This window comes from Equus przewalskii, chromosome 1, assembly GCF_037783145.1.
Source record: "Equus przewalskii isolate Varuska chromosome 1, EquPr2, whole genome shotgun sequence".
Taxonomy (NCBI): domain Eukaryota; kingdom Metazoa; phylum Chordata; class Mammalia; order Perissodactyla; family Equidae; genus Equus; species Equus przewalskii.
The window spans coordinates 39,383,119-39,411,113 of record NC_091831.1 but is presented as its reverse complement, the minus strand read 5'-3'; the positions used below and the strand labels follow the sequence as shown (position 1 = coordinate 39,411,113).

General features: G+C 40.0%; 1 protein-coding gene across 6 annotated transcripts; it reads left to right on the top strand.

Annotated features, from left to right (window-relative positions):
* FAS (Fas cell surface death receptor) lies at positions 1 to 25,676 on the top strand. 6 transcript variants are annotated; one of them, XM_070610767.1, is made up of 12 exons: positions 367 to 496; positions 9,098 to 9,341; positions 10,123 to 10,270; positions 11,869 to 12,028; positions 16,350 to 16,385; positions 17,043 to 17,153; positions 17,736 to 17,844; positions 19,610 to 19,668; positions 19,825 to 19,902; positions 21,122 to 21,183; positions 22,324 to 22,348; positions 23,376 to 25,676. In XM_070610767.1, exons 3-12 carry the CDS (start codon positions 10,151 to 10,153, stop codon positions 23,711 to 23,713), a joined length of 1,098 nt encoding a protein of 365 aa, XP_070466868.1. In that variant the 5' UTR covers positions 367 to 496; positions 9,098 to 9,341; positions 10,123 to 10,150; the 3' UTR covers positions 23,714 to 25,676. The 6 variants fall into 6 exon arrangements, with proteins under 6 accessions (XP_008529157.2, XP_070466901.1, XP_070466872.1 ...); XM_070610771.1 differs by lacking the exon at positions 9,098 to 9,341 and having other exon boundaries at positions 222 to 496; XM_008530934.2 differs by lacking the exon at positions 367 to 496 and having other exon boundaries at positions 9,226 to 9,341; positions 11,869 to 11,998.
* The last annotated feature ends 2,319 nt before the right edge of the window (positions 25,677 to 27,995 follow it).

Genomic DNA, 27,995 nt, shown 5'->3' with positions numbered 1-27,995 from the left:
GAATTACAGAAGCGCTTGGGAAGGACAGAGGCCCGCTCTCAGCGTCCTCGCCTGAACCGGGCATGCCACCGCCGCGGACACGCCCCGGCCTGGGGAATGCTCGTTTGCGCAGCAAACGCTGCCTCTCCCGCAAGTCTACCCGCCCCCGCCCGCGCAGGCCGAGTGGCTGATTTGAAGGCGGGCGTTCCCCAGCAAAACTTCCTCTCCCTCCCCTGGCCTCCAGGGCATATTGTCAGGTCGCCTCGAAACTGCTAGGCAAAGGTGTTCCAAGACGCTCTTAGAGAGGGAAGAAAGAGGCTTGAGAGTAATTTTTTGTGACCGCCCTTGGCGGGCCCGGGCGGGGAACCCGCTCCCAGGCGGGCCGCAGATCGGGGAGGGGCCAGGCGGGGCTGTCACTCCTCCCCGGGTCGGGGCCGGCTCCGCTGGGAGTGGAGGCTCTTTAACCTCGCCGGATTGCTCCTCAGCCATGTCTAGGATGTGGCTTCTCCTGCTTCTGGTGAGTCCTCTGCTCCCCTGGAGGGGGTTTCTCCCGGCTCGGCCCCGGGGCAGGCGCTGCGGGAAGGGCGCCGGGCGCGCCCCGGGGCGGCCGCGGGGGATGCGCGCCGGGGGGCCCGGGGGCCAGGGGGCCAGGGGGCTGGGGGTCCAGGGGGCCGGGGCGGCCAGCCTTTGCCGGAGTGGCTGCCAGGGGCTCCAGGCAGGGTTAGGGAGCCGGGGAGCTCGTTTTCCTCGGGGCTCGACGTGCAGCGCCGAGCCCGCGCGGCAGGTGGAGTAGCTCCTGGCGCTCCCTGGGGACGGCTGTGCGCGCCGCAGGGAGAGGCGGGCGCGGGGGGCGAGCACTGGCCTTGGGGGTTTAAGGGTCGCTGGAGGGAGAGCCCGGCCGGCGAGGGAGGGGATCTTCCGGACAAGTCCTTACATGTCAAGCCCGGACTCCGCTTCTGCGCGTGGCTGTGCGCGCGCCCGAACGCTGCGAGAACCTGCAGTCTGAATTTGGCACGTTTTCCCACAGTTCTCAAATTTAGGGAATAAATCAGCCCCGCGGCGGCAGTTAACCCTGAGGCTTCAGACCGCGCCGTTTCTTTCTTGAAAAAGTTATCTTGGGACTGGATGTGCCTCTAGAGGCTTGTTTGCCTTCTTATCGCTACACAGAAAAAGAAACTGTTTTGTTTCCCTTCCGGGAATTCCTTAAGACAGTAAGTGACTGTCTCAGGTGGGGGTTTTCTTCTTTTTTTATTTCCTGCCCTCGATTTTTCCTGTTGTAATCTTTCTTAGCTTGCACTCCTACGGTAGTTTCTGAACTCTGGGGCGGAAGGGAACCCTGGCCTCGCTGCTCAGCAGTGGTACCTGCTCCCGCTGCGCATCCGGCCGCATGTTCTTGGCGTAACCCCCCGCCCCGGAGCTGCAGCCACCTCGTTAGACTAGGAGAGTTCTTGTCTCAGAAATGTCAGCTGGATGATGGCTAATGGAAGAGACCTGGCCTCAAAGAGGTTCATTTGAGTTCCAAAGCCTCTGAAAGGCAATGGATTCTTATTTTGTTGGGCCCCACTGAAGTTCCAGGCACTATGACAGGAGTGTTTGTTTACAAATGTGATCTCAGTCATTTCTCAACAGCAGCTGTGTAGCGAGGAAGGCGCCCTCGTCTCCATTTTACAAATGGCGAAATGGGGTTCAGGAAGCTGAAGTAATTTAACTGAGCTCACACAGCTAGCAAGTGGCAGAGCTGGGATTTACCTTAGGTCCGATCCCAAAGCCCAGGCAGTTTGTTGATTGCACCTACTTTCAGATCACGCTAAGAGTTGAAAGGGAAAAGGCAGTGATGTCTGCAACCATCTTGTGATTGGGAAAAAAACTCTCCTTGATCCTTTCAGAAATAATGTGCAATATTTGGGCTTTTTTAGAAACTTCCTTAGAGAAAATGTAATATTCAAAATTAAGAAACTATTTATACAACCTCAGACCACACTCTCCTCTTCCTTATCATTAACCACTGCATTATCGCAGTGGTGGTTGCTTTGAAAATATCTCTTAGATCTTGGGACAGCAATACTAGTAAGTATAGCAAAGTTATCAAAGCCTGGAGCTATGCTTATTTGACTTTTATATTATAACATCTTTACCAGAGGTGCATATTTAAAGCACCAAGAAAACTTTGCTCTTCTGAAAGAATGCATTCACACCCATACACACGCGTGTGTATATATACATGCATTTATTTATATACACTTATTATGATGCTATCTCTAATATAAATTAAACATAATTTGTCTATCATATTTATGTATATTATATGGCCTAGGAAATTAAAGTTCATTAAATAAAATTTATAAATGCAGATGAGTAAAAAGAAGAAAATCTGGCATAACTCTATCCCCTAGATAACCGTTGTTCACATTATGTCGTATATGTTTTTCCTTTCTAACGTGACTCTTTTAAATTTAGTTACACAGTCCTGCCTTGCACTCACCGCTTGCCCAACATCACATCTCTGTTCTTAAAGAAGTTTCTGCAGTGTTGTGTCACCTTGTGTGTCTCCAGAAAATGCTTGATTTTATGCTTTTGCACGTAGTGGTGCTTACTTCGTAGGAGCAATAATGAATAAAATGGGGACGGGAATGCTGATTACGTGGAACACAGAAGCAGATTTTGTTAAATCACGTCAGTGGGTTGCAAGTAGATGGGAGGGATCTGCATTATATTCTCTTTTCTTTCTTCCACTAGTCCTGTTGTCTCTATTGCTATCTATAGTCGGCAGAGATTCCCCATTCTTTATGTCTTTGCTTCTCTTCTCTTCTTTCCACCCTCTTGGAGTTAGTTTTTCTCTCCCCTAGTTTCTGGGTGTTGTTTCCATGGCACTTACAATAAATAAATTTGAAATCCCAAAACAAGTCGCAGATATCCAAGAGGAACAGAAGAAGAGTGAAACTTGCTTTAGAAATTTGTGTGAGAAATAGCTGTGGGCACTGATTATTCCGGTTTGTTTTTTTTTTTAAATAGCACATGGCCATAGGTTTTGTCTTGCATTACTTAGATCTGTGTAATTTAGGACAATTGCTTGATAGCCAGCTACTTCTCCTGCATTTCTTTTTTTTTTTTTTTTAAAGATTTTATTTTTCCTTTTTCTCCCCAAAGCCCCCTGGTACATAGTTGTATATCTTAGTTGTGGGTCCTTCTAGTTGTGGCATGTGGGGCGCCGCCTCAGCATGGCCTGATGAGCGGTGCCACGTCCACGGCCGGGATCCAAACTGGCGAAACCCTGGGCCACCAAAATGGACTGCGAGAACTTAACCACTTGGCCACGGGGCCAGGTCCTTCTCCTGCATTTCTTAGAGCAGTTGTCTTAGAGCAAAATTATGGTTGAGGGAAAGGAAAGGGCATTTGAAAAAGAAACCAGCGTATTTATGTGTAATCATACAGAAGAATTTTGGCAAGAAAATAAAGAACAGTTGTTTAATTTGTAATTTAATAATTTTCCTTAAATCAACCTAATGTATTTCTATTTACTTTTGTTTTTAATGGGTGTTACTTATATCACAAAGGACTTAAAACTTTTTATGAAAAAAATTATGAAATGTAATTTATACATTAACAACCAGGATGGAAAAACACAAATTTATAAATGATGACAAGATTGGGAGGCAAAAATAAATTGATATATGGAGACCATCAGGGCCCCCACTGCTGTCTACCGTTAGATGAAGGAGAAATCTTATATTGTTTATCTCTGAAATACAATTACTATCCTTAGTGGCAAATTAGAGTTTAATTTAGAAAAGAAATTTTATTTCTTGCACTGAGGTTAGAGGACAGGAAGGTGAAATACTTAGAGGCAAAGAAGACTCAGGATTTGCTTGTCGTCTCTGAGTAAGTCTCTTTGGGACACTAGGCAAGTAATTTACTTCTAAATAGTTCTGATAGAGGAAGTGTCAGTATTTCAAAGGAATCTCTCTGAAGGCTGCTGTAATTGTTTAGGGAAGCTGGGTCACTATAGCGCACTGCCAGTTGGAGAGAATAACGGTTTCCTAAGAGGGTCAAAAACCTGAGTAAGGAAATCCCCCACTTGAAAACCCCTAGTGAATTAAGTGCCTTTGGGTAAATTATCTTGGGTCCCAAAAGTCCCTTGTTGAGCACATGTTTTGTAATAGGTACTAAAGACTATCTGCTGATGAGGAAAAATGACAAAAGGGCATAATTTAAATCTTGATCCATCAGACAAAAACAAGTGAACACCAAATTTAGGACACTGAATCCATCTCTTTCTTTTTAAATTGGTAGCTATCAAGAAATTGACTCTGTGATGTGAAACAAAAAGTAATTCTTGAAAAGATAAAGTCACTCATTATTTTAACATCCAATACAAGCGTTTTTTATTTTACTTTTAGCTTCCTAGCCTTGTCTACACATACACATAATTGCATGTTTATTCAGTGCTATTTATAGTCTGCTTTTTGTCACTTTTTTACATACACAAATCTTTTTCTACATAATCTTCATGTTGTAATTTTTATTAGGTGCATTATAGAGGGCTTTTATTAAATGACCCTGGATTACTATAATTCTTTTTATTTATTATTTTATTTATTACTTTTTTTATAATTTATTATTATAAAGAAAACATTTCTAAATGTACTGGGATCTATCTATCTTATTACCAAAAGATTATTTGTAGAACTATCGTAGGTACCTTAGTGTATAGTATTGTATTCTTTTTGTTATATGTGTGTATCTATTCACAGAAGCGGGAAAATAACAATTAACTACCTGATAAGTCCTTTTCATTTTTCTGGAAGACTCTTGCTTTAAAAAGAAAAATAAAGTGTCTTCAGCTCTTTAAATAGTTGGTCTCCTAACACCAATTAAGTATTTTCTGTGTTAAACAGGAACAAATAATTTGCCTGCCTTTATTTTCTTGGAAGTGAGAGTATGAGTAGTAAAGCCCAAATTAGAAAGAGGTTGATCATTGTAAGATTGCTAACTTCACCTTCCCCAGAAGGAAATGAGCTAGTTCTCCCCTTTGATCTCAGCCCCCTTTCTGATTCGAAATGAACTTTGATGCAACCAACCCACTCCCACCTATGGGCGTTTTGAAACAACTGTCATAGCTATGTTGGACACCTGGCCTGAGTTCCACTAACTGGGGATGATAGTGAATTTATTGTGGAATTATGCATTTTGAGCAAGGCCACATCTGATACAAATTCACTCGGCAGATATACTCAGCCCAGCAGGTAAGCAAGCCTACTGTGGGTTTTGTTAAGCTGTGAACTGGGATAAACTTGCAAAATGAGAATAAACTTGGCATTGGAGTCATTAATGACAAGCTGTCCTTTAGTCAAGTCATGCAGCATTCTAGATTTATTCACCTCTGTGTTCTGGAACACCATGAAAATATAAGATGTGAGAAACATAAATACTTTTGATTTCTGAGGGCAAAGATCTTGGAAAAAGAGAGAGAAAGAGAATGAACTGAGAGCAAGTACGTTAAGGCTCTTCCCCTTGCTGAGGGCTGAGCTTTGGCTTTTAGCCATTTTCACAAAGCTTTCTTGATCCCAGTAGACTGTTTTTTCACACGAGGGTCTGTATGCATTTAGGCCTGATTTCAAAAATCAGGGCCTACACTGCCTCCGTCTGTATTATCCTTATCCTGTGTGGTATTGACACATAGCGTATGTATGTATGTGTGTATATGTGTATGTATGTATTTTTAATATTAGTTGCCACCATTGGAATGTTGGAGAATTTTGGTTTCTCTTGAAAAATGAAAGATCTGGGCCCCACATACTGCATGGCCCCCACTCCCCTGGATCAGCGGCTGCCCCTTCGGTCCAAGTGGGCCTTTCCATTTTGACAAGTCCTTCCTACTCTTTGTTGTCTATTCCACCTGGATATTTTACTCCTGTGTTACCTCTGTGGCCCCTCTGGGCATTTACGGCCCCTAGGGCTCTAGTTGAGAATTTTGTAGCCCTCCCATTATTTGTTTCCTCCACTGAGGATGACTTCTCTTATTTTCAGACTTATTTTTTAGAAGGGTCATTATTTCCCCATGAAAAGTAAAAATCTGATTTGCAAGTGCAGAACAAGATGCTGTTAGTCAATAAGACTCTTATCTTCTCACATGTGTAAATATGGTAGCCTGCTGACCTCAGGTTTTGCTTTCTCCAGCCCAGTTGTTCTCCAGCTATGGTGAGCATCAATAACAGGGGTACTTGTTGAAGGAAATCATAAGGAGGGCCCCATTCTCAGAGATTCTGATTCTTTGGGTCTGTGTTGAGACCTAAGTATTATTACTTTTTAATGCATCTCTACGTGATTCTGATGTTAGTCGGGATTTTGAGAACTATTTTTCTAACTGTAGCACTCGACTCAAAATGTAATCCCAGATGGAATTTTCTAAAGTTCCCTCATTTTATTTGATTCATTGCCTGATCAGTCAGGGGTCTAACCAGTCACTTACTCCTGCTGTCTCAACTCTCTCTCTCCTGATCTTCCCAGTAACTGTCCTTAACAAAGAAAAAACACATTACCAGGATAAGATTACCTTGTGTATTTTTATTTATACATTTTGAAAAAATAAGAATGAATGGAATCTTCGCTTATCTCTTTCATATAGAAAAATTTATTTTATTTATTTTTCAGTTTTTTAATAATGTACCTACTACGAAATGTCATTACTATTTCCTCATTTTTTACATATTACATTACATTTTACAATACATTACCTATTTCCTCACTTTTTACATATTACATTACATTTTACAATACATTACCTATTTCCTCATTTTTACATACATATATTAGAGATGCATTATATAACTGGAAATGGTGAGCTGCTAATGGTCTTTTTAGAATTTCTTTTTTCTCAAGTGTTGATGAGTAACTAAAAGTCTGAAAAGCAAGTGAGCAGAATTAGTCAGCTGAGTTTCAGCTCTTGTTCAGTTTGTGTCCTCGGCTGCAGAGGACAGGGAGATTTTAACCCTCCCTAGTGGAGCCTGTGAGACTGAGAAGAAGCAGTTCAGGGGCCGATGGGAACCTGTAATTCCAGCTCTCAAGACCATTTGAAATCTCTTGTAGCTCAGTGATCGTTCAAGATGGACAATCTTCGTGTTCATTATGAGGGATCCCAAGTATACGGGCATCACTGACATGCCTCAAAGGCGGAATCCGAGGGAATCAAGGGGCTGTAGTCTGGTCCTTTTATTCGTTTCCTGTGGCTGCGGTAACAAAGTGCCACAGACTGGGCGACTTCAACAACCAAAATTTATTTTCTCACACTTCTGAAGGCTAGAAGTCTAAGATCAAGATGTCTTCAAGGTTAGTTTCTTCCCAGGGCCATGAGAGAAGGATCTGTCCCAGGCCTCTCTCCTTGACTTGTGGATGGCCTTCTCCTTGTATCTTCACATCCTTTTCCCTTTGTGTCTGTGTCTACATTTCCTCTTGTTATAGGAAGCGCAGTCATGTTGGATTACGACACTCCCTACAGACTTCACTTTAACTTAATTACCTCTTTAAACCTCTAGCTCCAAATTTGGTGACATTCCCGGACTCTCCGGGTTAGGACTTCAGCATAGGAATTTGGAGGTGGCGAGACACAATTCAGCCCGTAACGGTCCTGAGTTAGCTGTAAGCCTTGGGCCAGTCACCACACCGGTTTGGGGCATAGCTTCTTCTATGAGATCAGATTTAGAGAATTTGGATTTCAACTACCTGAAAATTAGGTGTTAAATTGCCTGACTTTAAGAGGTCACTTCGTCTTCTGTGATCTTATGAACTTTATTTCTCATTTTTCTGTGTCATCTTTACCCGCACTTTTACTGTTTCTCCTAGTTCAGCTCCATGGAGAGAAAATTTAGTTGTTCAGTAGTTGAGAAGTGCAACCACATATGGCTTTTTAGAGAATGAAAAAAAAACTCCAAACCCTGTGCCCACCTTCTAAACACACACACACCCAAACGATCAGTCCTGTTTCTCTGGAAAACCGTGACTAATACACCTCACTTATGTATAAACTCTGAGAGCAAAGTCTTCCAGCTGTTCACTGCTCTGTTCCCAGGCATCTGTCTGCATATAGTAGGTACTCAACAAAGTATTTGTTCAATTAATTAGCTAACATTATTCCCTGCAGAATATACAATTGAGGTCTCCTTGACTTTTTAATCTTTATGATGATGGAGATTTTAAATTATTTTTATTTCTCTCTTTTTTTTCCCCATTTTGTTCCCATTTACCTCAGTTTGTCCACATGTTGGACCTTTGATTTAACTCATTTTCTGACCTTTTCAGCTTTTCTGGAAAATTTTGAGTATTCAGATCGTTTAGTTGTCTTTGGGTTTCCTGTCTTGTCACAGTCAAAATGCCCCAATTTCTGCCTGGAAAGTTTGGATTAAATCTTTGCATTCTACAAACGAGTTAATGCAAAAGTTCTTAAAAATACAAGCTTTTATGGAGTGCTGCCTACATCACATCATGTAAAAGTCACAACATGCTCTTCAGACCCATCTTTCTTTTTTCTCCTTGTCACAATTCTTTGATGCTGAACTAAGTAAGAAATGGTTCCAGAAATTCAACTCTGAAGCAGGTGTGATGAAGGATGAGATGAGGTTTCGTGCTGGTATCTGTGCTTCATGGCCAGAGGTATTTGTGCTTTCGCTGTTCTACTCCAGGTTTCACATTTTTCAAATTCTGAATGTATTTTGGACAGTGGATTTTGATTTCCACTCAAAACTTTCAAAACTAAAACAAAATGAATTAGAAAGTATATTTCTTTCAGACAGTTCCAAATAGTTGAATATACACACAGTTTTCTAGAAATAACACCAATGCAACAATCCAAAAATGTAAAATGTGCTGCTCCCCTGAGCACCTGATCCTTTAAACCAGGAAGTATAGACTTGCTCATAATATTGTCTCATGAATATTGGATGATATTAGCACACCAAGGAAGATAGGGCCCTATAGCCATAGGGGACACGCACACACACACACACATACATACGTGCTGTGGGGGATCATACTTTGAGTGCCTTTGATTTGTCACTTTTGGCTAGCCCAGTCCCTGTAGATCTCTTTGTGTTTAAATCTGTGTCATTTTTTTTTTTTTTTTCAGTTTCTGATGAGAAACCAGAATTGAAAGAGAAGGAGGGCAAGTAATATCTCACTGCTAGCTCCTTCCTCACAGCAGTGAAGGTGGCTGACAACAGAAAAGAACTGCTCCTACTCACTTGAGTTGCTTTGGTTCAGTTTTCCGTTATCTGTTGCAAACAAGACTTACTGATTTCTTCTAGCTCCAGAGAGATTTTTACGTTGGTTTGAAAACTTTCTTGTGCTGGCAATGTCTGGAATGTTAAATGGTTAGTGTATTTAATCCCTGACTGTCAAACAGAACAATGAAGTAGTTATGGAATAAGGATCCTAAACATTTGAATGATTTTCATTTGAAAGCTCTTCCCATCTTAGTAATTAACCCTTTGGCATGCTTTCAATCACATTATTATTTCCTAGAGTGCCCAATTCAGTTACTATTCATTAGCTATTGATTCTCTGATCTAGAAGAGGGACTAATTCTTTTCTTTTCTTTTCTTTTTTTTGGTGAGGAAGATTGGCCCTGAGCTAACATCTGTTGCCAATTTTCCTCATTTTTGCTTGAGGAAGATTGTCCCTGAGCTAACACCTGTGCCCGTCTTCCTCTATTTTGTATGTGGGATGCCACCACAGCATGGCTTGAGGAGTGATGTTTAGGTCCAGGCCCAGAATCCGAACCCACGAACCCCAGGCTGCCAAAACGGAGTGTGCAAACTTAATCACTACACCAGAGGGCCAGCTCCAAGAGGAACTCATATTAATAGGAGGACAGATGACATGTAGAGAAAGTAAGATGTAGGGAACTGTCATCCTGAAAAGAGAAAATGATGCTAATAAAGATCTTTTGTCCAAAGCTGCACATTGTGCCTTAGAAAAAAATCATAGATTCAAATGTGTTTTAACAAGTAAGAGTCATGCAAATATAAAGTGGTAAAACATCCCCCAAATTATTAATGTATTACAAATAACATGCCCATGTGCAAATCTGCTTTTGGAAACTTAATGTTCATTTTCAATTACAATCACTGTTACTCATCTTTGTATTCTCAGAACCTGGCACTTAGTAGGTGCTCAAGAAATGTCTGTTGGACTGAAGAGGCCGTGGTTTGATAGTGAAGCCAGCATATCTAGGCATAATTCCTCTGATCTGTTTACCAGTTCCAGTTGTTCCCTACATGGAACTGTTCATGTACAGAAAGTAAGCTATGTTCTATAAGTTCACCTGTTTCTTGGGTGCAGGGGAAAGAACACCATAGTAGAAGTCAGGAAACTTAGATAAGTCCTAGTTCTACCTTTTGCTAGCAAGTAACCCTGGACAAGTTATATTTTCTTGATATTTTAGTATCATTTTCCCTCTTGGAAGTCTGGATGTTAGAAATGCGTTTTTAAATACATCCATTCTAGCAGGCAACGTGGGCAAGCACATCTCCTTCAGGCCTCCTTCCTTGGAGATCCCATGGTATCCTGTGACCTGAAGGGGATATAGGCTTTGGTGACAAAGAGGGAAAGGCAGAAGAGAAGAGATGGGGACTCCTGTGGCCATGATTATAAGTGTAGAATATTTAGTTCTCTTGACTCAGAAGATACCAGTATTATTACTATACTATAAGGCAGAAAGAAAAATAATGTATACCATGAAAACTATGAAAAATGACCTTTAGGAAAAAATCCTCAGAACTAAGTTTACAATTTTTTGATGCTTGCAATAGAATTTACATATTCCATATAAGATGAGAGATTATTTTAATTTATGTTTAGAGAGAGACAAAAAATAAATACTTAGGAAACCAGAGAAAGGAATCAACCAGAGACTACCCCCAAATGCTTCTATACATTTTTGTGGGCTCATTTTTCTAAGGAACTGTAGTCTATAACTGACTAAGATAAATTTGACACAATGTCAATTAGACTTATGGCAGAAAAAAGCAACCAAAAATAGGTTAAAGGTTTGTTCTCTAATAAGAGAAGTTCATTTTTCCTGAAGAAAGGTGAAGTAAATCCTGTTTGATTTATATTTATCATATGGTTGGATAACGAGGAAGAATCAGATCAAAACTGTTGATTCTGTGGCTGTGTCTAAAAAGGGAAGAAATAGAATGTGCTATGAGCTAAGTACCAGGTTGAGAGAAATTACCACGTTTTATCCCCACAATAACCCTTTAAGACAGAAAGTACTATTGTCATTTGCAGATCAGGAAATTGAAGACCAGTGAGGTTATGTAACTTATCACAGTGTTGGTAGCAGAGATGGCATTCGAACTGCAGTCATTTTGAAATTTCATGTTTTTTACCACTCCCCGATGTTGCCCCTCACTGAAACTTTATGATAATTACAATAATAATAATGAATAACAATACTGCTTACTGGGCACCTATTTATTATGTGCCAGGAATTGTGCTAAGAGCCGTAGGTGCATTATTCCATTTAATTATCACAACAAACCTATGAAGAAGAGATTATTTCCACTTTGTAGATAAAGAAACGGACAATCCAAGAATTTAAGTGACTTTACTCACAGTCACAGGGCTGTAAGTGGGAGTGTGTTCACCTTTTGACCTCAGAGCCCTGGCTCCTACCATCCGTGATGCTGTTTCTGGGGTAGTTTGGGGACCCTGAGGTCTAGGCTGTCATGCACTTGATCTCCTTTTTCGGAGATGAGTCAGCAGGAAGATGGAGCTGCACGTTGATTTTGCCTGTGCACGGCAAATACAGCCATTTTGGGCAGTTTACACTTGTTTACCAAGTTGCTTAGTTCAGAAGTTAATAAAAATGCTCTTCCTGCTTTTCTTTTACAGATGCTCACCTCTATTGCTGGACCATTGTCGAAAGGTGATACAGCCCAAGTGACTGCTATCGACTCTGAGGCATTGAAATTGAGTGAAAATGTTAATGGGAAGAAATCTGAGTGCCAGGAGGGCCAGCATGGTGAGGCCTGCTGTCAGTCATGTCCTCCTGGTATGTTACACTAAACATTCGGTGCTTAGAATGAAAATCAGGGTGAGGAGAAGCATATAGTAATAATGAAGAAAGTATTTTTACAGCATTTGGTTCTTCTGTATTATAGCATTCTTGGGAAGAAAACTGTGAAATTATTTTCCCCAAACCAGTTCAATTCATCTTTATCACACTTATTTGGTGTGGGTATGAATAAATATAATTTCCAAATGACATGTGCCTCTGAAATGAGAGGATTTGTCTATTTAGCTCCATTTTTCAGTAGCAAAGGAAGACTCATTTGTAGATGTTAAAGCTTATCACATCAGAACTGATTAGAATGTATCATAATAATTGTGGAGCTCTGAAAGCAAGAGACTTCCACTCTTAAGAGAGGTGTTTCAGCACTTGCCTTCAACCAGAAGGTCTCTCAGCAAGCTGTTTGTCCTGGCACTGAAGCCTGCAAAATACATTTACATTTTGTAGCTGAATAACTAGATGAGCTAGAAAAGCAACAGACAAAAACCAGCAATTTTTTAAAATCAGTATTTTGAAATGCAAACCAGTTTCAGATCAGAAATCCTTCAAACGCTGGCAAATTAGAAGCTAAGCAAAATGCAACTGTGCAAACTTTTTTTTTTGACACGAGAAGAGTAGACTACTGTCTTGTACAGATAGGAATCTCTTTCAGCTGCATTGTGAAGTAAGACAGGAAGATAAAGGAAAACAATAGATGAGTTTATGCGATAAATAAACTAGCATAAAGGACTCTGCTAGTAGGTTTCGTAGTTGGCCTCCCAGGCTGCTAGCACTCAAGCTGCTAAACAGGCATGAGTCCTATTTATAAAAGATTCTACCACACTCTCTTGGCCTCCTGTCTGGGTTTTAATAACCCTTACAGAAAATCTCCCTTATAATACAACCCATTTATACTTAAGCCTATTTATATTTACTCTTCTCTAAATAGGAATAAAGGATAGTTTCCTGGCTTTTTTATAACTTGCCAAACACCATGTATTTAAGATCTTTACTAATATTTTTAGAACCTGAAGTGCAAATTACAACAGAGGTGATATGCTTTGCATATCAAACTGTCAAGCATTTTTGTCTGTTTGCTTTTTTGTTTTGCTTTGTTTTATTTTCATTTAAGAAGCAATCTCAGCTCTGGTGAGCTAGTTTGTGAGATAAGAACTCACGTCGTATACCACTGTTGGACTGTAAATTGTTATAACCTTTTAAGAAAGAAATTTGGTTGTGTGGGTCAAAAACTTGAAAATACAGGGGCCGGCCTGGTGGTGCAGTGGGTTGGGTGCGCACGTTCCACTTCAGCAGCCCGGGGTTCGCCGGTTCGGATCCCAGGTGCAGACATGGCACCGCTTGGCACACCATGCTGTGGTAGGCATCCCACATATAAGGTGGAGGAAGGTGGGTGCAGATGTTGGCTTGGGGCCAGGCTTCCTCAGCAGGAAGAGGAGGATTGGCAGCAATCTTCCTCAAAATAAAATAAAATTTAAAAAGCTTGAAAATACTTGTACCTACTGATACAGTAATAGATTTGTAGGAAAAAATCTTCAAATAGCCACAAATAAAGGGGCATATTGTACGCATGATAGTTCAATATGATACCCAATGATGTAGGATTGATTAAGTAAATTTTGAAGTATTCAAAGGCTGGATGGGATATTATGTATCAATCCAGTCATGTTTTCTGATATGTTTCTGATAGAAACCTCAATGTGTGTAAATTCCCTTAAGAAATTTCTAACTGATATGCTGGCTGGATTAACTGATTCTCTCCGCTCCCTCCCTAAAATATGTTGGATGGTGTCCAACACGTGCTGAATGCTCTTTCCACTTCTATTTTTTCTTTTTGAATTTTAGGCCTATCAATATTCAAATTGCTTCCAAATCTGTTTATGCTCATTGCTGTTGTGATAGTAATGTGTAATTTAAGTAAATATTATATAAATCAATGATACATGAATATGGAGACAAGGCAGATTTTATTTCTGTGAAAACTAGTTTCAATGTTTTGGAGATTTTCAGTATAATGCCGAGTTGCTAAAAAATTATTGATGAATTAGGTGAGGGCAAAATAAATGGAAAAATCACAAAAATCTTGAAAGCCTTTCATATGGATTATTGGTATTTTTAAGTTTTCTTTCTGTCAAAAAGAAGGAAGAAAGGAAAGAAGGAGGGAAGGGAGGAGGAAAGAAAGAAAGGAAGAGAGTGAAAGAAAACCAGGAAGTCATAGGTGATGTATTTTGGTTGTGACTTAAGTGAGAAAGAACCTGGAATTCCAATAACTTGTTTCTACATCACAAGACTGACAAATAATTATATGATTATACATTATAAGTTAAAATATTTATAGTATTTTTTCAGTGATTCCCTATATGAACTGACTTGTTGATTAACTGATCAAAGCAGTCCTCATGACATCACCATATCAAATAAGAAGGATTCTGCCGTACACTACATACATTATATATATGTATATTTATATATATAAATGCACACCCACACATATTACACATACATATAGTGACATGTGTGTGTCTTTACATGCGTAGGAATGCACCAAAATGACAGCAGTGAATTTCTGTACTTGATGTATAGTGCTTTTTATACTGTCCTAACTTTTCCAAATTTTCTACAAGGAGCATATGTACTATTGTACTCAGATACAAATGTATTTTAAAATCTTATTTTCAAGAAAACAACCACTCCTTTTTTATATTTTGATAAATTTAGGTTGTATTCGTTGGAGGAAGAGAAAACCTGTGATTTATTGTATCCCTCTCATGTCATAGGCATTGTGCTAGGCACATTCTGCAAGGTAATTCGTAAAAGAAGTCAGTGCATTTAGAAACCAGTATAATACCACTGGCAAGCAAAGAAAATTATATTTTGGCTTAGTTTTCTTAAACATATTGCTACAATATTCTGTAGCCCTGATGCACTGTATTTGAATTTGATTCTGGGTTTCCACAATTTATTTTTTTCTATTGAAAAAGTATTGTCTTTGTTTACTAAAATATCATGTGTTTACGTTTCAGAATTTGTTTATAGAATAAGTAGTTTATTTTTTAGAAAGAATGCTTTGAGGTTATTAGGAAAGTCACATTCCTAGGAAAGACAGTGTAAATTATTTTTGCTGTACATGTGAGTGGCAGGTTAGACTTTGCCTATTCTTTTTAATGAGTTATGTCATTAATAATTAGAGTCACTAGTCATGCTTTTCTCTTAGATTTCCCTTTATATTTTCTGTCTCTTTCTTCATTTTCTATCCCCTTGCCCTAAGCCAGGTTTCACCGTAGCACTTAGCACCACTTGACACCATATATTTATTTGTGCCTTGCCTGCTCTACCCTGAGAGCATGAAGTCCTTGGAGACCAAGGCTTTGTCTCATCCTCTGCAGTGTCTCCAGCTCCTAGAAAGTGCCTAGCACACAATAGGCATTTAATAAACACGTTAAATAAATGAATTTTCCAGAAGAAGGTGTAGTTGTATAATGCTTACTAATAGCAAGACAATGACTCATTTTAGTTTTAAAGTAAATTAAAGCAAATGTGAACATTATTTAAAATTGTGTGTAGTAAGATAACAAACCTGATAATAAACTTTGTTATAAATGTGTTCATGCCTGCCCATCAAAATGTACTCTGTCCCTTAATGGCAAAGGAATAGAAAGAAAGAGGAGAGAAAAGAGAACTGTGAGCACTCATGAAGCAGGTCCTACGCAGTTCTGATAGCAGCGCAGAAGTGTCGTTATCTCCATCATATACATGAAGAAATTAATGCTTAGAGAGACTGAGCACTTTGTTAAAGATCTTGTGGCTCCTAAGGATGTGACCAAGGCCTTTAGAACTTTAAATGTTCTTTCCCTTACACTATACTATCTCTTATCAGGATTTGTGGACTTTGGAAAGTGAAATGAGAAACCAGAGCAAGGTGAATTCTTTAGATAATCTCAGTGGCCAGTGACAGCCATCTCTACCATGAATATATACCTACCAACCTCTTCTGTCTCCCCAAAAAGTTGGGAAAGGCATTTCTTCCAGTGCATTTGGTCATTCCAACCTCTGTTTTTAAATATGCTCCTCTTGTTAATCATCCTATTTCTGTAGGCATATTCCTTCAGTTACTCTTTTAACTTTTGTCTTGGGAGACTTTCTGTCTCTTCACATGATTTTTACAATAACCTTCTCCCTTGTTGTATTTATATATCATTAAAACTCCCCCGTTTTAGCAGTGTCTTATTGTTATCCCTGCATACTCCCCTTGATGTTGCATGACCACTTTGCATTCAAACACTTGCCCCGTTTTTTTCTTGGGCAGGCACGAGGAGAGCTACTGATTGTGATGCCGAACCAGGTACGTTTTGCCCATGGCGTGAAATGCCAATCACCAGGACGACAAGTTTGCAGCAGAAAAAGTGTTTATTCACAAGGCAACCAAGAGAGAGAGGAGTACAAATCTCAAATCCTCCTCCCTGAGCAATGGGAACTAGGGCTATTTATGGGGTAGAGGGGCAGGGTGGTCTGAAGTGTGGGCATAGATGATTGGAGGTAAGGAGAGGTGATGTTGTTGACAATCTGTGCAAGTGTAGTCAAGCTTCATGGCTCTTCATAGGACACATGTTCTCAAAATGGTGGCATTAACATGATCTGAGGGTGGAGTTTTTGGCTCTCTGGTATCAGGAGGTCGCCTATCGGACACTTGCACGGGCCCAGGTGGTGGGTTGGTAGTCTCAACCAGCCTGAACCAGACAGGGGTCAACTCTTAGTTCCTGAAAAACAGCTCAGGCATCCACTACCAGGGGGACCCAAGCATCAGGGAGATGTTATCTATGAGGAACCTAATGGAAGTAAGATAACATATTGCCTATCTACATGACTTTTAAAAATAAGCAGGACAGCTAACAATGAGTAGGTGAACAACTAAAGACTACAATTAATAATCACAAAAAAACTTTAGTTACTAGCTACCGAATCATTAATGGCAAACTGTCCACTGGTTTCAATTGCACAGCCAAGAGGAACATAACAGACTGTGTGCCTTGCTCAGAAGGGAAGGACTACACAGACAAGCCACATCGTAGTTCTAAATGCCGAAGATGTAAAATTTGTGATGAAGAACTGGGTAAGTGTCTTAAAAAGCAATTGAAAGGCATCAATCGTGGTACTCCATGTAGAAGCATTTATAATGCAGTTTGAAGTTGGGACCAACTCTGGTGCTATGTTGTTATAGAGGAAGGGACAGGATGGGGCTGGCTGCAGTGAAACAGGACCAGATACTGAGCTAATCACGGGTCTAGACATTTATGGGTTAAGTCTAGACAATTCTCCCAGATGTAAGAGAATGACTAAATACGAGGCCTGTGAACAGAGTTCACCAGCTCCAGCCAAAACTGCAGAAACTTTTTTTTTCCTGCCTTGATTTATGCTCTGTAATGGCTCTTGTTCGTGGCCAGAAGGATCTCAGAAGCCTTCAGATACAAGGACAGAGGAATCCGAGAGTTGGGTGGGATGCTCCCCATTCTTTGGAGATCTGATTTGTCTTGATAATTCCAACTGGGACCCTGAATTTTCATGATATATCCCAATCTATTCTGAGGGCCCAGATTAAAATATAACAGAAGTACTCCCAGTTTTGTTTGACATCAGAAATCTCTGGACATAGCTTTTCTTGTCCCTATTAATAGTCTGCAAATTGGTTTTCTAGGTCTAGAAGTGGAAAAAAATTGCACCACGACCCAGGATACCAAGTGCAGATGTAAATCAAACTTTTTTTGTAGTGTTCCTCCATGTGAACACTGTGACCCTTGCATTACGTAAGTTTTAGTTTGTTTTCTGATTAAAACACTAGATATATATATAGAGAGAATGTCTTCCTAGAGGTAGCAACAAGTGCTGAGTCAATAATTTGGGTTCTAGTGTTGCTTTGCCTTCAAACAACTAGGTAACCATTTGCTCATTCAAACATCCAGTCTCCAAACATTTATTGAACACCTCCTGTGTGCTTGACACTGTGCTGGCTGCTTAAGCCAACAATATGAGCAACACATTCCTGGCATCAAAGCTCTCAGGCTGGAGGCAGAGAGAGTCAAGAAAAGCAATGGTTATTGTGTCAACACCATGTGGCAAGCATTAGAAGAGAGTTGTGCTCAAGTTGTTACAAGTTATACAAGAGAACCTTTCAACTCTGCCTGGGGAGAAGTGGTAAAGATATGACACATGGCTTGAGTCTTGAAGGAAGGAAAGAAAGAATTCCCAGGTGTACCTGGATGGAAAGGACGTTTCAGGCAGGGAAGAACACATGCAAAGAGACTGAGGAAGCTCCGGAGAACAGGGTACCTGACCAGAGTGTAGGAAAGACTGAGAAGGAGGCAGGGCCAAATCGTGAAGGGCCTTGTCTTTCATACTAAAGAGCTTGGTTTTGACCCCAAATTAGAAAACCTGATTATGTAGCTCACTTTTCTGCTGATTAACTGCGTGAGTTTGAGCAGATCACTTAACCTCTCTGAGCTTCAGTTTCCTCACTCATAGGATGCAAATAGTATTCACTTGTCCTATTGGCCTCATTTCTGTGAAGATCAGACTAAATAATACTGTTGTAAAAATAGCTTTTGCTTTGTAAGATATTGTTTTGTATAAATATAAACCATTAGGATTATATTCATGTGCTTCTCCTTAAACTTGTAATTGATCTGGGGAAACTTTCAGGAATTCAACCTGGTAGACTTGAAAAGTCTGGACGTGATGCTTTATGTCTCTTATTTACTAAAAAATTTTCAATGATGTGCAGTTAACCTGGCCTCTCTCTTCTAGCCCCAAACGTCTGAGAGTGCCCTCATGATGACAGGATAAGTAGGGACTAGGGAGGAGGAACTAACTTAATCAAATAATAACAGGAGTTCTAAACGCTTCCTGATCTCAATTTAATTTTATTCTCAACAGAATGCTTTGAGGTGGTTAATATTGTCTCTTGGTTATTGATGAGAAAACAGGCTCATAGTGGTTAAGTGACTTGCCAGGCTCACCTAGTTAGGTGATGGGCAGAACCAGGCTATAATTCAGACAATCTGTCAATGTTGGGCTGTCCGAAGAAAATCCTACAGGAGCCTCTTGAGCATCCTAATCAGTACTTGATGCTAAAAGGAGAAACCTCTAGGGCCAGCTGAGTGGTTCCCTAAGCAGCATCATGGGCAGTGGCCATTGTCTGGCCATTTCATTTTTCTATGGGACTGTTTTGAAATTGCTTTAGGCACTTTATGATTTGAACAGCACAGTTTATTATCAATTTTAAGATTATTTTTGTGTCTATTTCCTTTTTCCTGTATGTCCATATTTTATTACCTTCCTTTAACTCTTGATATTTTAAAACGTAGTTATTCTTTAGGATATTTTTCATCCAAACATCCAAATTATGTTATGAATTTGTACCAACTTTAGGTGCTAATCTAGAAATATTTGAGGGAATATGTTTGCAAGAGATGCAAAGATGAGTAAAGTGGCTCTGGATTTGTAGTGTATCATTGAAAATGATCAAGGAATCAGTCCACCAGGCTTTTTGAATTTCCTCTGTCTTTTTTCCAGGTGCAAACATGGGATCATTGAGAATTGCACACCAACTAACGACGCTAAATGCAGAGAAGGTTATTATTTCTTTTTATGATTATATTCTCCTTTCTCCCATCCCCACTGTAAAATAGGGGGAAAAAAGCCACTCTCTTTTGATTCTTTGCTACTACTTTGTTTAATCTTAAAGCTTGCTTATTTTCATATGCAATGTCCAATATTCTAATCTACAGGATCCGGATCTAACTTATACTGGTTGTTTTGCCTCCTGTTCCTGTTACTGATTGCAGTATTTTTACTAAAACGTTACGGTAAGTTCTTACTTTGTTCAAACTGCAGGTTGAAATAACTTGGGAAGTAGTTGTTCACAAGAATTCCCCTCTATCTTCTACCTCTAAGAAAGCTCCTACCAGGCATGGAACTCTGTGAAACTGTTAAATTCTTGCCACTACATGTACTCCTGAGAGCTGATAAGAACAGATGATATTATTCCTCAGCTGCTGTTTTTGAGCAACCGTTTGGGGGCACTGAGTGGGTCTTCCTATCCTCCCTGTGAACAAGGGTGTTCTCATCCAGGCAGCAGCTGAGTTGGCCAGGAATCAGAAGTGATCCTTCGCTTCGAGATTGCCGCGTGCATAAAGAGAACATGAGAAACAAGGGCCTCCCCAGGAAAGGCATTGCAGGGAACACTTGCTAAATTCCTCCCTCTCTGTGCCTCCTCTCCCTCGTCCAAACTTCCTGTTTTTTAATTATTTCTCCCCCTTAACTTAAAATACTGTGGCAATATATTTTATGTAAGAGATACTTAATAAATTCAGCAGGTAAGCCAAAATTGGTATAGTCATAATTACTCTAGAAAAATCCCTTTAACTCGTTCATAAAACATAGAGTGGTACCAACTTTCAATACTCTGAAGCATCCAATTTTTCCTTGTTTCTGGACCAACTCATTGTTTCTCCAGTTCAGCTGAAGATAAAGACATTGCCTTGCCTTTAGAAGTTGTTTAGCTAAAAATATATACTGAATATTTAAACACTTAGAGACTTACAGATTCTTTTCTTCCATCTCATACTGGCTTCAAGGCATACACTCACTGAGTGTGTATACTTGAGTTATTTGTGAGTGTGTGTACTTGGATTTCTGGGCATTGAATGCCACTCCATGGCAACTTGATGTCACCTTTCCATATCCTATGCTTCTGTGCCCTGCTGTAGCCATGCTACCCGAGTCCAAGCTGGTGAGGGGGAGTGGTGATGGTGATATGGTAAATCAGAATCCAGCTTCAGGCTAAGCCCGTGTGTGGTAATTGGATGGCCCAATTAAGATGTGGCATATCTCTAGAACACTTGACCTGGTCAGGTTGGATTGTCCAGAATCAGGACAATGCTGTCTTTGTGGTGTTTGGTCACTTTAAGTTTCAATGAATTTCTCCTTCTTTCTTCTCACACTTCTCTTAGTGTGACAGTATGTTCTCACATGCTTCCTACAAGGCTGAGACTTGAGTCTGATAGAAATTTCTTTGACTTTCAGGGTTGAAAAGAAGGTGCAGGAATGAAGAGGATGATTACCGTGTATGTGGAGACTCAAATACTGTAGGTGTTGAAATGTGCATCAGCTTTCTTAAAAAAACACAGAAAGTAGTAATTCATCTTTTTATTTGTTACTTTATTTTAAACATTTATTGTGTTTGTGTGTGCATGGATTAGAGGGACATAAAAAATGAAATAAGATATGGTGCCCAGTTTGTAAGTAAGCTTCTACACAGATAACATAAGAATTAACAAAGGGTGTAAGTGAGAGTGTGCTCAATGTGAGCTGAAAAAAAGAATGTGGGGCCAGCTCTGGTGGCCTAGTGGCTAAGTTCACTGTGTTCTGCATCAGCAGCCTGGATTCCGTTCCGGGGTGTGGACCTACACCACTCATCTGTGAGTGGCCATGCTGTGGTGGCAGCTCACATACAAAAAGAGGAAGATTGGCAGTGGGTGTTAGCTCAGGGCGAATCTTCCTCAGCCAAAAAAAAGGGAAAAGGATGTGGCCAAGCTTCCATGTTCCACGTTAGTGTTATCCCTGCACTGAAACTGTGGAGAGATATCCTTCACCAGAGCATGGATTCAGTATCCAACCTCAGGCACAGAGATGGCTCTTAAAGCCCATTATAAAGGCACAGCTCAGCTCTCTCTGGCCACTTGTTGCCTTATCTCTCATCATTATCTTTTTCCAACATGGGATCAAAGAATTTCAAAAAGCAAAAGATACACTGGGAAGAAAAACCAGTCCACTTGATGAATAACAATTTTCTCATTTGGGGTGGGGGCTCATTGGGAGTTAGAGCTCTTCAAATCAGCATGGTACAAACTAATTTCAACTTAAACCATGTTCTCGTGTCAAAAGTAAGAATAGTTCCTGTAAAGAAAATGTTAGAATGATTATGTTTATTTTCATGAGTCTATGTGAAAAATAATCTGGGCGTATTCCATGAATTCCTTAGGTTCCTTGTCTATATAAAAAAATAAGTCAATATTCCTTAGTTTCTGACAAGACTGGAACCTTGCAGAATGAAAATTTGAATGGTAAAAGAATTCTTCTTAATCACTTAGTCTAGCTAATTTTATACATCACGCAACTGATTGTACTCCCTTCAGTATTAAGGAAGAATTCGAAGATTACATTTAGAATATTCTAAATATATTTTTATTTATCTCTCTCCTACCCTCCTTTTTTTTTCTTCCCAGGAAATGGAGCAAAGGAATCTCCCAGGTAAAGCTTTTATCATTTTATTTCCTAGAGATGGCTTCCTTAGGAGTAACAGGCCAACTTTAGCCACGATAATGTTGCTAATTCCAGTGACATATGGTGGGGTCTTGTTCTTCCTTGAGTTTACACTTCTTCCTACTTAGTATCAAGGTTTATCAGGCAGTTTGTTTAAATTTATAATTAATACTCTTAGTTAAAAATAAATGAGGTGGGGCTGTCCTGGTGGCATAGTGGTTAGGTTTGCATGCTCTGCTTCAGTGGCCCAGGGTTCACTGGATCAGATCCCAGGGTGCAAACCTGTGCACCACTTATCAAGCCATGCTGTGGTAGGCATCCCACCTATAGAGTAGAGGAAGATGGGCATGGATGGTAGCTCAGGGCCAATCTTCCTCACCAAAAAGAGGAGGATTGGTGCGGATATTAGTTCAAAGCTAATCTTCCTCAAGAAAAATCAATCAATCAATCAATCAATCAATCAATCAGGTAGCAATGAGACACTACATTCTGAGGCTTAAGAAAGTTTTCCTTCACCAGCAGTTAGGTGTATTATAGAACTCCTGCCTGAATTGACTTAGAGGTGGATCTGACTTGTAGACTCAGTTATTATTGGTGTATCCTTGCTCTGTAACAGCATCCACGATTCTACCCAGTTCTGTTCTTTGACCTGTCATTCAGAGATAAGACGCTCATAATTTTTTTGCCTGCCTTTTAAGTTTGTGGGTCATTGATCCTCAGATCCGTAAGGGATGTTAGAGGTGATCTTTTCCAACCCTCTTATTTTATAGATGAGAAAAGATGATACAGAGGTGTTATGTATGTTTAGGTCATAGAGTAAATTCCTGGGAACATCGGAGGAGTTGGGATTAGAACTCAAGTTTGCTTCTATTTTTGTTTTTCCCCATCAGCTCTTGAGATCTTTAGGACTTAGCTGTATTCTTAGGTACTGTAAAAGGAGAAATAGTCATGGTTTTTAGTAATAGGAATTTCGTTTAGAAAAACAAAGTTTCATAGACTATTGTCTATTTTTCAGACATTGACTTGAGTAAATATATTAGTAGTATTGCTGAACAAATGGAACTGAATCAAGTTAAAGAATTTGCTCGGAAGAATGGTATCGAAGAAGCCAAAATTGATGAGATTGAGAATGACAATCCCAACAACACTGCTGAGAAGAAAGTCCAGTTGCTCCGTTGTTGGTATCAACGTCATGGGAAGAAAGGTGCATATGACACTTTGATTAAAAGCCTCAAAAAAATCAATCTTTGTGTTCTGGCAGAGAAAATTCAAAATATAATCCAGAAGGACAATGCTAGTGAAAATGAAAATGCAAACTTCAATAATGAAAATGAAACACACAACTTGGTCTAAAGGGAAAAACAACTCACTCACTTCTGAGTATAGACAAGAAAAAGTAGTATTTGAGTAAGTTTTTAATAGCTGTAAGCTGTAAATACTGCTTGGCTTTTTACTAGGTGTGTTTTCTTTTTTCATTTCTTAGGTTTGTAGAGCTAATATATTTACAGGTTTCAAGATCTTGTGTGTGACTCTGCCTTCAAGGATGTTTAAATAATCTTGTTGGGAAGATGGAAATGGTTAAGAGTAAATGCACTGGCATGTTAAGTACACAGATAAGAGTGTATTTAAAGGACAAAAGGTTGGGATCATGCTCTGTAGCTAGGAATATAATTAGTGTATTTGAATACAAATGTCTATCCACAGGTTGACTGCATTCCAAGAGTCAGTAGAAACTGTAACCTTTTGTTACAATGTCACAATCACTAGAAAGACTACTTTGTCTGCAAATTACCTCCCCAACTCCCTGAAGATTCTAGAGGTTTTACCATATTTGTAAACTTTGTTTGCAACTCTGAGAGGAGCATATTAACAAAAGCTCATGTATACATCTGAATGCAGAATTTAAAAGGTTCTACCTCAAAGATCTTTTCCTAGATTATTGGCATTTCATTGTAAAATATTTCAATTTTGAATTCACACAGAAAATGCCGACTAAATTGATGCAGGGTCGGTGAGCCGAGGAGTCGAAAGAAAGATTTCTTAGACTCTCAAGATCTGGCAGTAGTGCTCTTTTATTTAGAGAATAGTGTGGAATAGCATGGGGACAGGACCCATGGACAGTCAGAGCTTCTGCTGCCGCCGCTTCTGCTGCCCCCGCTGGCATGGGGACAGGGCCCATGGGCAGGCAGAGCAGCTGCTGCTGCCCCCGCTGGCATGGGGACAGGACCCATGGGCAGGCAGAGCTGGTGCGTGGGGACAGGACCCACGGGCAGTCAGAGCTCCTGCTGCTGCCCTGAGTTGAGGGTTAGGGCTAATTTTATAAGGCATGGGTACGTGACTTATTTTTACTGGAGAAAAGAAAAGATGATGTAAAAAGTCATTAAATGATTTCAGTGCAGATGGGGTCTGGTTATTGTGTGGTCATATAACTTTAGATACGAATCTGGCCATATAGATCGGCATGTAGGTGAGGATGCCCTGGGCTTCTCTCCCTGGGACGGTCCTAATTCATACCATAAAAAAGTCCACTGGGTCGTATAGTTTGGCATGTAGGCCAGGTCACCTTGGGCTTCTCTAGCTGGGCCAGGCTTAATCCACATCATAAATTACAATACTTGAGCATTTTATATTTGTATGCCGTTTTACTGGATCAAAGTAATCTACTTCTTTCTCAAGTGTCAAAACATTTGGATCAGGAAAGTATTAGTAGGGGGTTACCACTCTCCATTTTCTCCTTGAGGTGCATCTTGATAGCCTATACCTCCCCAAATCTAGAAGTGTTACCAAAGAAATGCTTCATGATCCACTAAAGGCCAGTGCTGGCCTTAGAAACTTTTAGCCCGGTTTAAGGACTTGCTGCTCTTACAGACAGTAGCTTTGTGGCATATTATGAACCAATGTCTACCGTTAAAGCTGATGATGTGGATTCTTATTTTGCTGTGTTCCCTGCAAAATGTTCAATGACCTCCCATGTGTTCTTTCTTCTACAAATGCAGCTTATACACAGCAAAGGTGAAATCACTGTCAGGTTTTAGGAATTGGTCCTGTTATTTCCTGCAGGTTCCTAAACAAACAAGCCCCTCTCCTCACTACCACATCCTCATTCTCCATTTAAACACTTGTAAACTTTGTATGAAATGTGAATTTTAATAACTACTATTTATGCTTATATAGATGTAAACTGGAGATAGTTACTAACTGAAGCAAATATTTAGAACTACGTAAACAGCTTCCATTGACGGAAGATTTTTTTTTCCCTTGTTTGGAAATACAAAATATAGGTAAACATATTTAATTAAAATAATGTTTTTTCGTATTTCTGGTTCTCTCTTTTTTGATGGGAGCTTGCTTTTTGTTATTGTTTCCCTTTTCTCTACTAAATGTAACCTGTGTATGAATCTTTAATGCTTTCTTTGGTCTCTCAGAAGGTAATTCCTTTTTAAATCCTTTTTAGTAGTTAAATAATTCCCTCTGGAGAATGTTACTGCCAAGAATATGCCTCCCAAACAACGCAGGATTATTTATTATGTGAGGATTTATTATGACAAGATTATATGTCAGGCACTGGAATGTGGATAAGAAAGTTAATATTTTAAAGGGTAGGTTTTATTGATAAGAAAGCTAAATGGGGATTTTGAAATTATTCTTTCCTACCTACTTTCCATCCTGGCTACTTGGTGACCACACTGGACTAGCTCTCTTTAAAAATTTAATTTTAATAATAATAATTTATTAACCCATTATTCCCCAAGGATTGTTACTTCAACATGTAATCAATGTAAAAACTATTAGTGTGATAGTTTACATTCTTTTTTTCATACTAATGTTCAAAATCTGGTTTGTATTTTAGTTATACTTACAAGCACATCTCAGTTTGAACTGGCCACATTTCAAAGATCAGTAGTCATATGTGGCTAGTGGCTACCTTATTAGGTAGTTCAGGTCTGTATCTTTGTTAGGACAGGTCTAGCAACCTTAACTCTAAGGCTGGTTTAGCCCTACTACTAAAGTCCAGTACTTCCTTGGGCTGTTCAATGAGGCCTCTGCACTCTGGTTGGTTGGAATATCAATATCTCCCATCGCTATGTCAGCTTTGGGAATGGTTCCACTTCCAACACCCCATAGTTGTTCTTTGCCTGATCTTGGAGTCTTACATCTGCGTGTGTACATAGTATTCAAGCAAAGACTCTAGAGAACCTCTGTACAGATTTCTGGAGCTGTTTTTCTTCATAGCTCCCTTCTTTCCAGCACTCTGTTCTTTAAAGGCTGGTGGCCTCCACCTGCTGAACTCCAATCTTTGCTCCTCAACTCAACAAGATAACTGTGCTCTGCTTAGTGTCTCCTCCTGTGCTAGGGTCTGGAAAGTGCCTCTGGGCATCAAGTCCAAGTGATCATAGGGCTCACTTCATTAGTTTCTCTTCTCTGAGAGAATGGGTAGCCTGTGCTACCCATTATCCAGTTTTCTGGTTGAAGACAGTAGAGGGGCAAGTCTGGTACCAGTTATTCATGGCCAGAAGCAGAGGTCTTACTTTGCAAGATGAGGTCGAGTTAGAGAACATTCTGTGCCCACTCTGATGAGTTCCAGCCAAGAACTTCAAGTGCCTTTGGGAGGAGGAGGGAAGTTGAGAAGGTCTTTGGACTTGTGGTGTGGCTCTTTCCTCCACAGTTTCACCTGAGCATGACTGCTCACATGTCAACAATCACAGCCATGTTCGCAAGTTTGAGGTGGCCACTTGGTTCAAAATCACCCTTCTGGGGCTGGCCCAGTGGTGTAGTGGTTAAGTTCGCATACTCCACTTCGGCAGCCTGGGGTTCACAGGTTTGGATCCCAGGCGTGAACATAGCACTGCTGGTCAAAACATGCTGAGGTGGCATCCCACATAAAATGGAAGATGACTGGCACAGATGTTAGCTCAGTGATAATCTTCCTCAAGCAAAAAGAGGAAGATTGGCAGTGGATGTTAGCTCTGAGCCAATCTTCCTCAAAAAAAAATAAAATCACCCTTATTCTGGAGAACCTGGTCTGGTCCTCTTTGCAGTGAGCATCCTAGGTAAGAGTGTCACTTGAAAGTCACCCGTGTGCTGCATGAAAAAAGGCTATTTGTAGAAGGACGACACAGATCATATGGTGAGCCTTGCTTACTGGAACATCTTGGTTTTCCTCCTTGGCCTGCACATGGAGTTCTCCCATCTCTTATTTGATCAGACATTCTTTAGCTATTGAATCATCAGTTTCTGTATAACTATCTGGACAAGTCATACAATCAATGCAATTTAGAATTGTTTTCCACCCTCATTACTGAATGGTACTTTATCTGGGTATAGAATTTTATACCAGGGTGCTTGCAATTTTCCCTCAGCACTTTCAGAAAGTTAATCTACTGTCTTCTTACATCTATTGCTGCTGATGAGTTGTCTGCTGTTGGTCTAAATATCATTCCTTTGTAGATAATCTTTTTAACTGATAATTTTTAAAGATTCCTCTACCCTTTTCCTTGGTGTTCTGGAGTTTTACTACAATGAGCTTTGAAGTGAATTTGTTTTTACTTAACCTATTGAATAAGAGTAAATTTTCAATCATAAAGACAAGACTGAAAGGTTTCATCATTTCTGGAAAATTGTTAGCTATTTTCTT

Coding starts and splice junctions, on each gene's coding strand:
- FAS (XM_070610771.1), top strand. CDS start 10,151: ATGTCTGTTGGACTGAAGAGGCCGTGGTTTGATAGTGAAGCCAGCATA. Junction 16,386..17,042: donor TGATTGTGATGCCGAACCAG/GTACGTTTTGCC, acceptor TCAATTGCACAG/CCAAGAGGAACATAACAGAC. Junction 17,845..19,609: donor CACTGTGACCCTTGCATTAC/GTAAGTTTTAGT, acceptor TCTTTTTTCCAG/GTGCAAACATGGGATCATTG.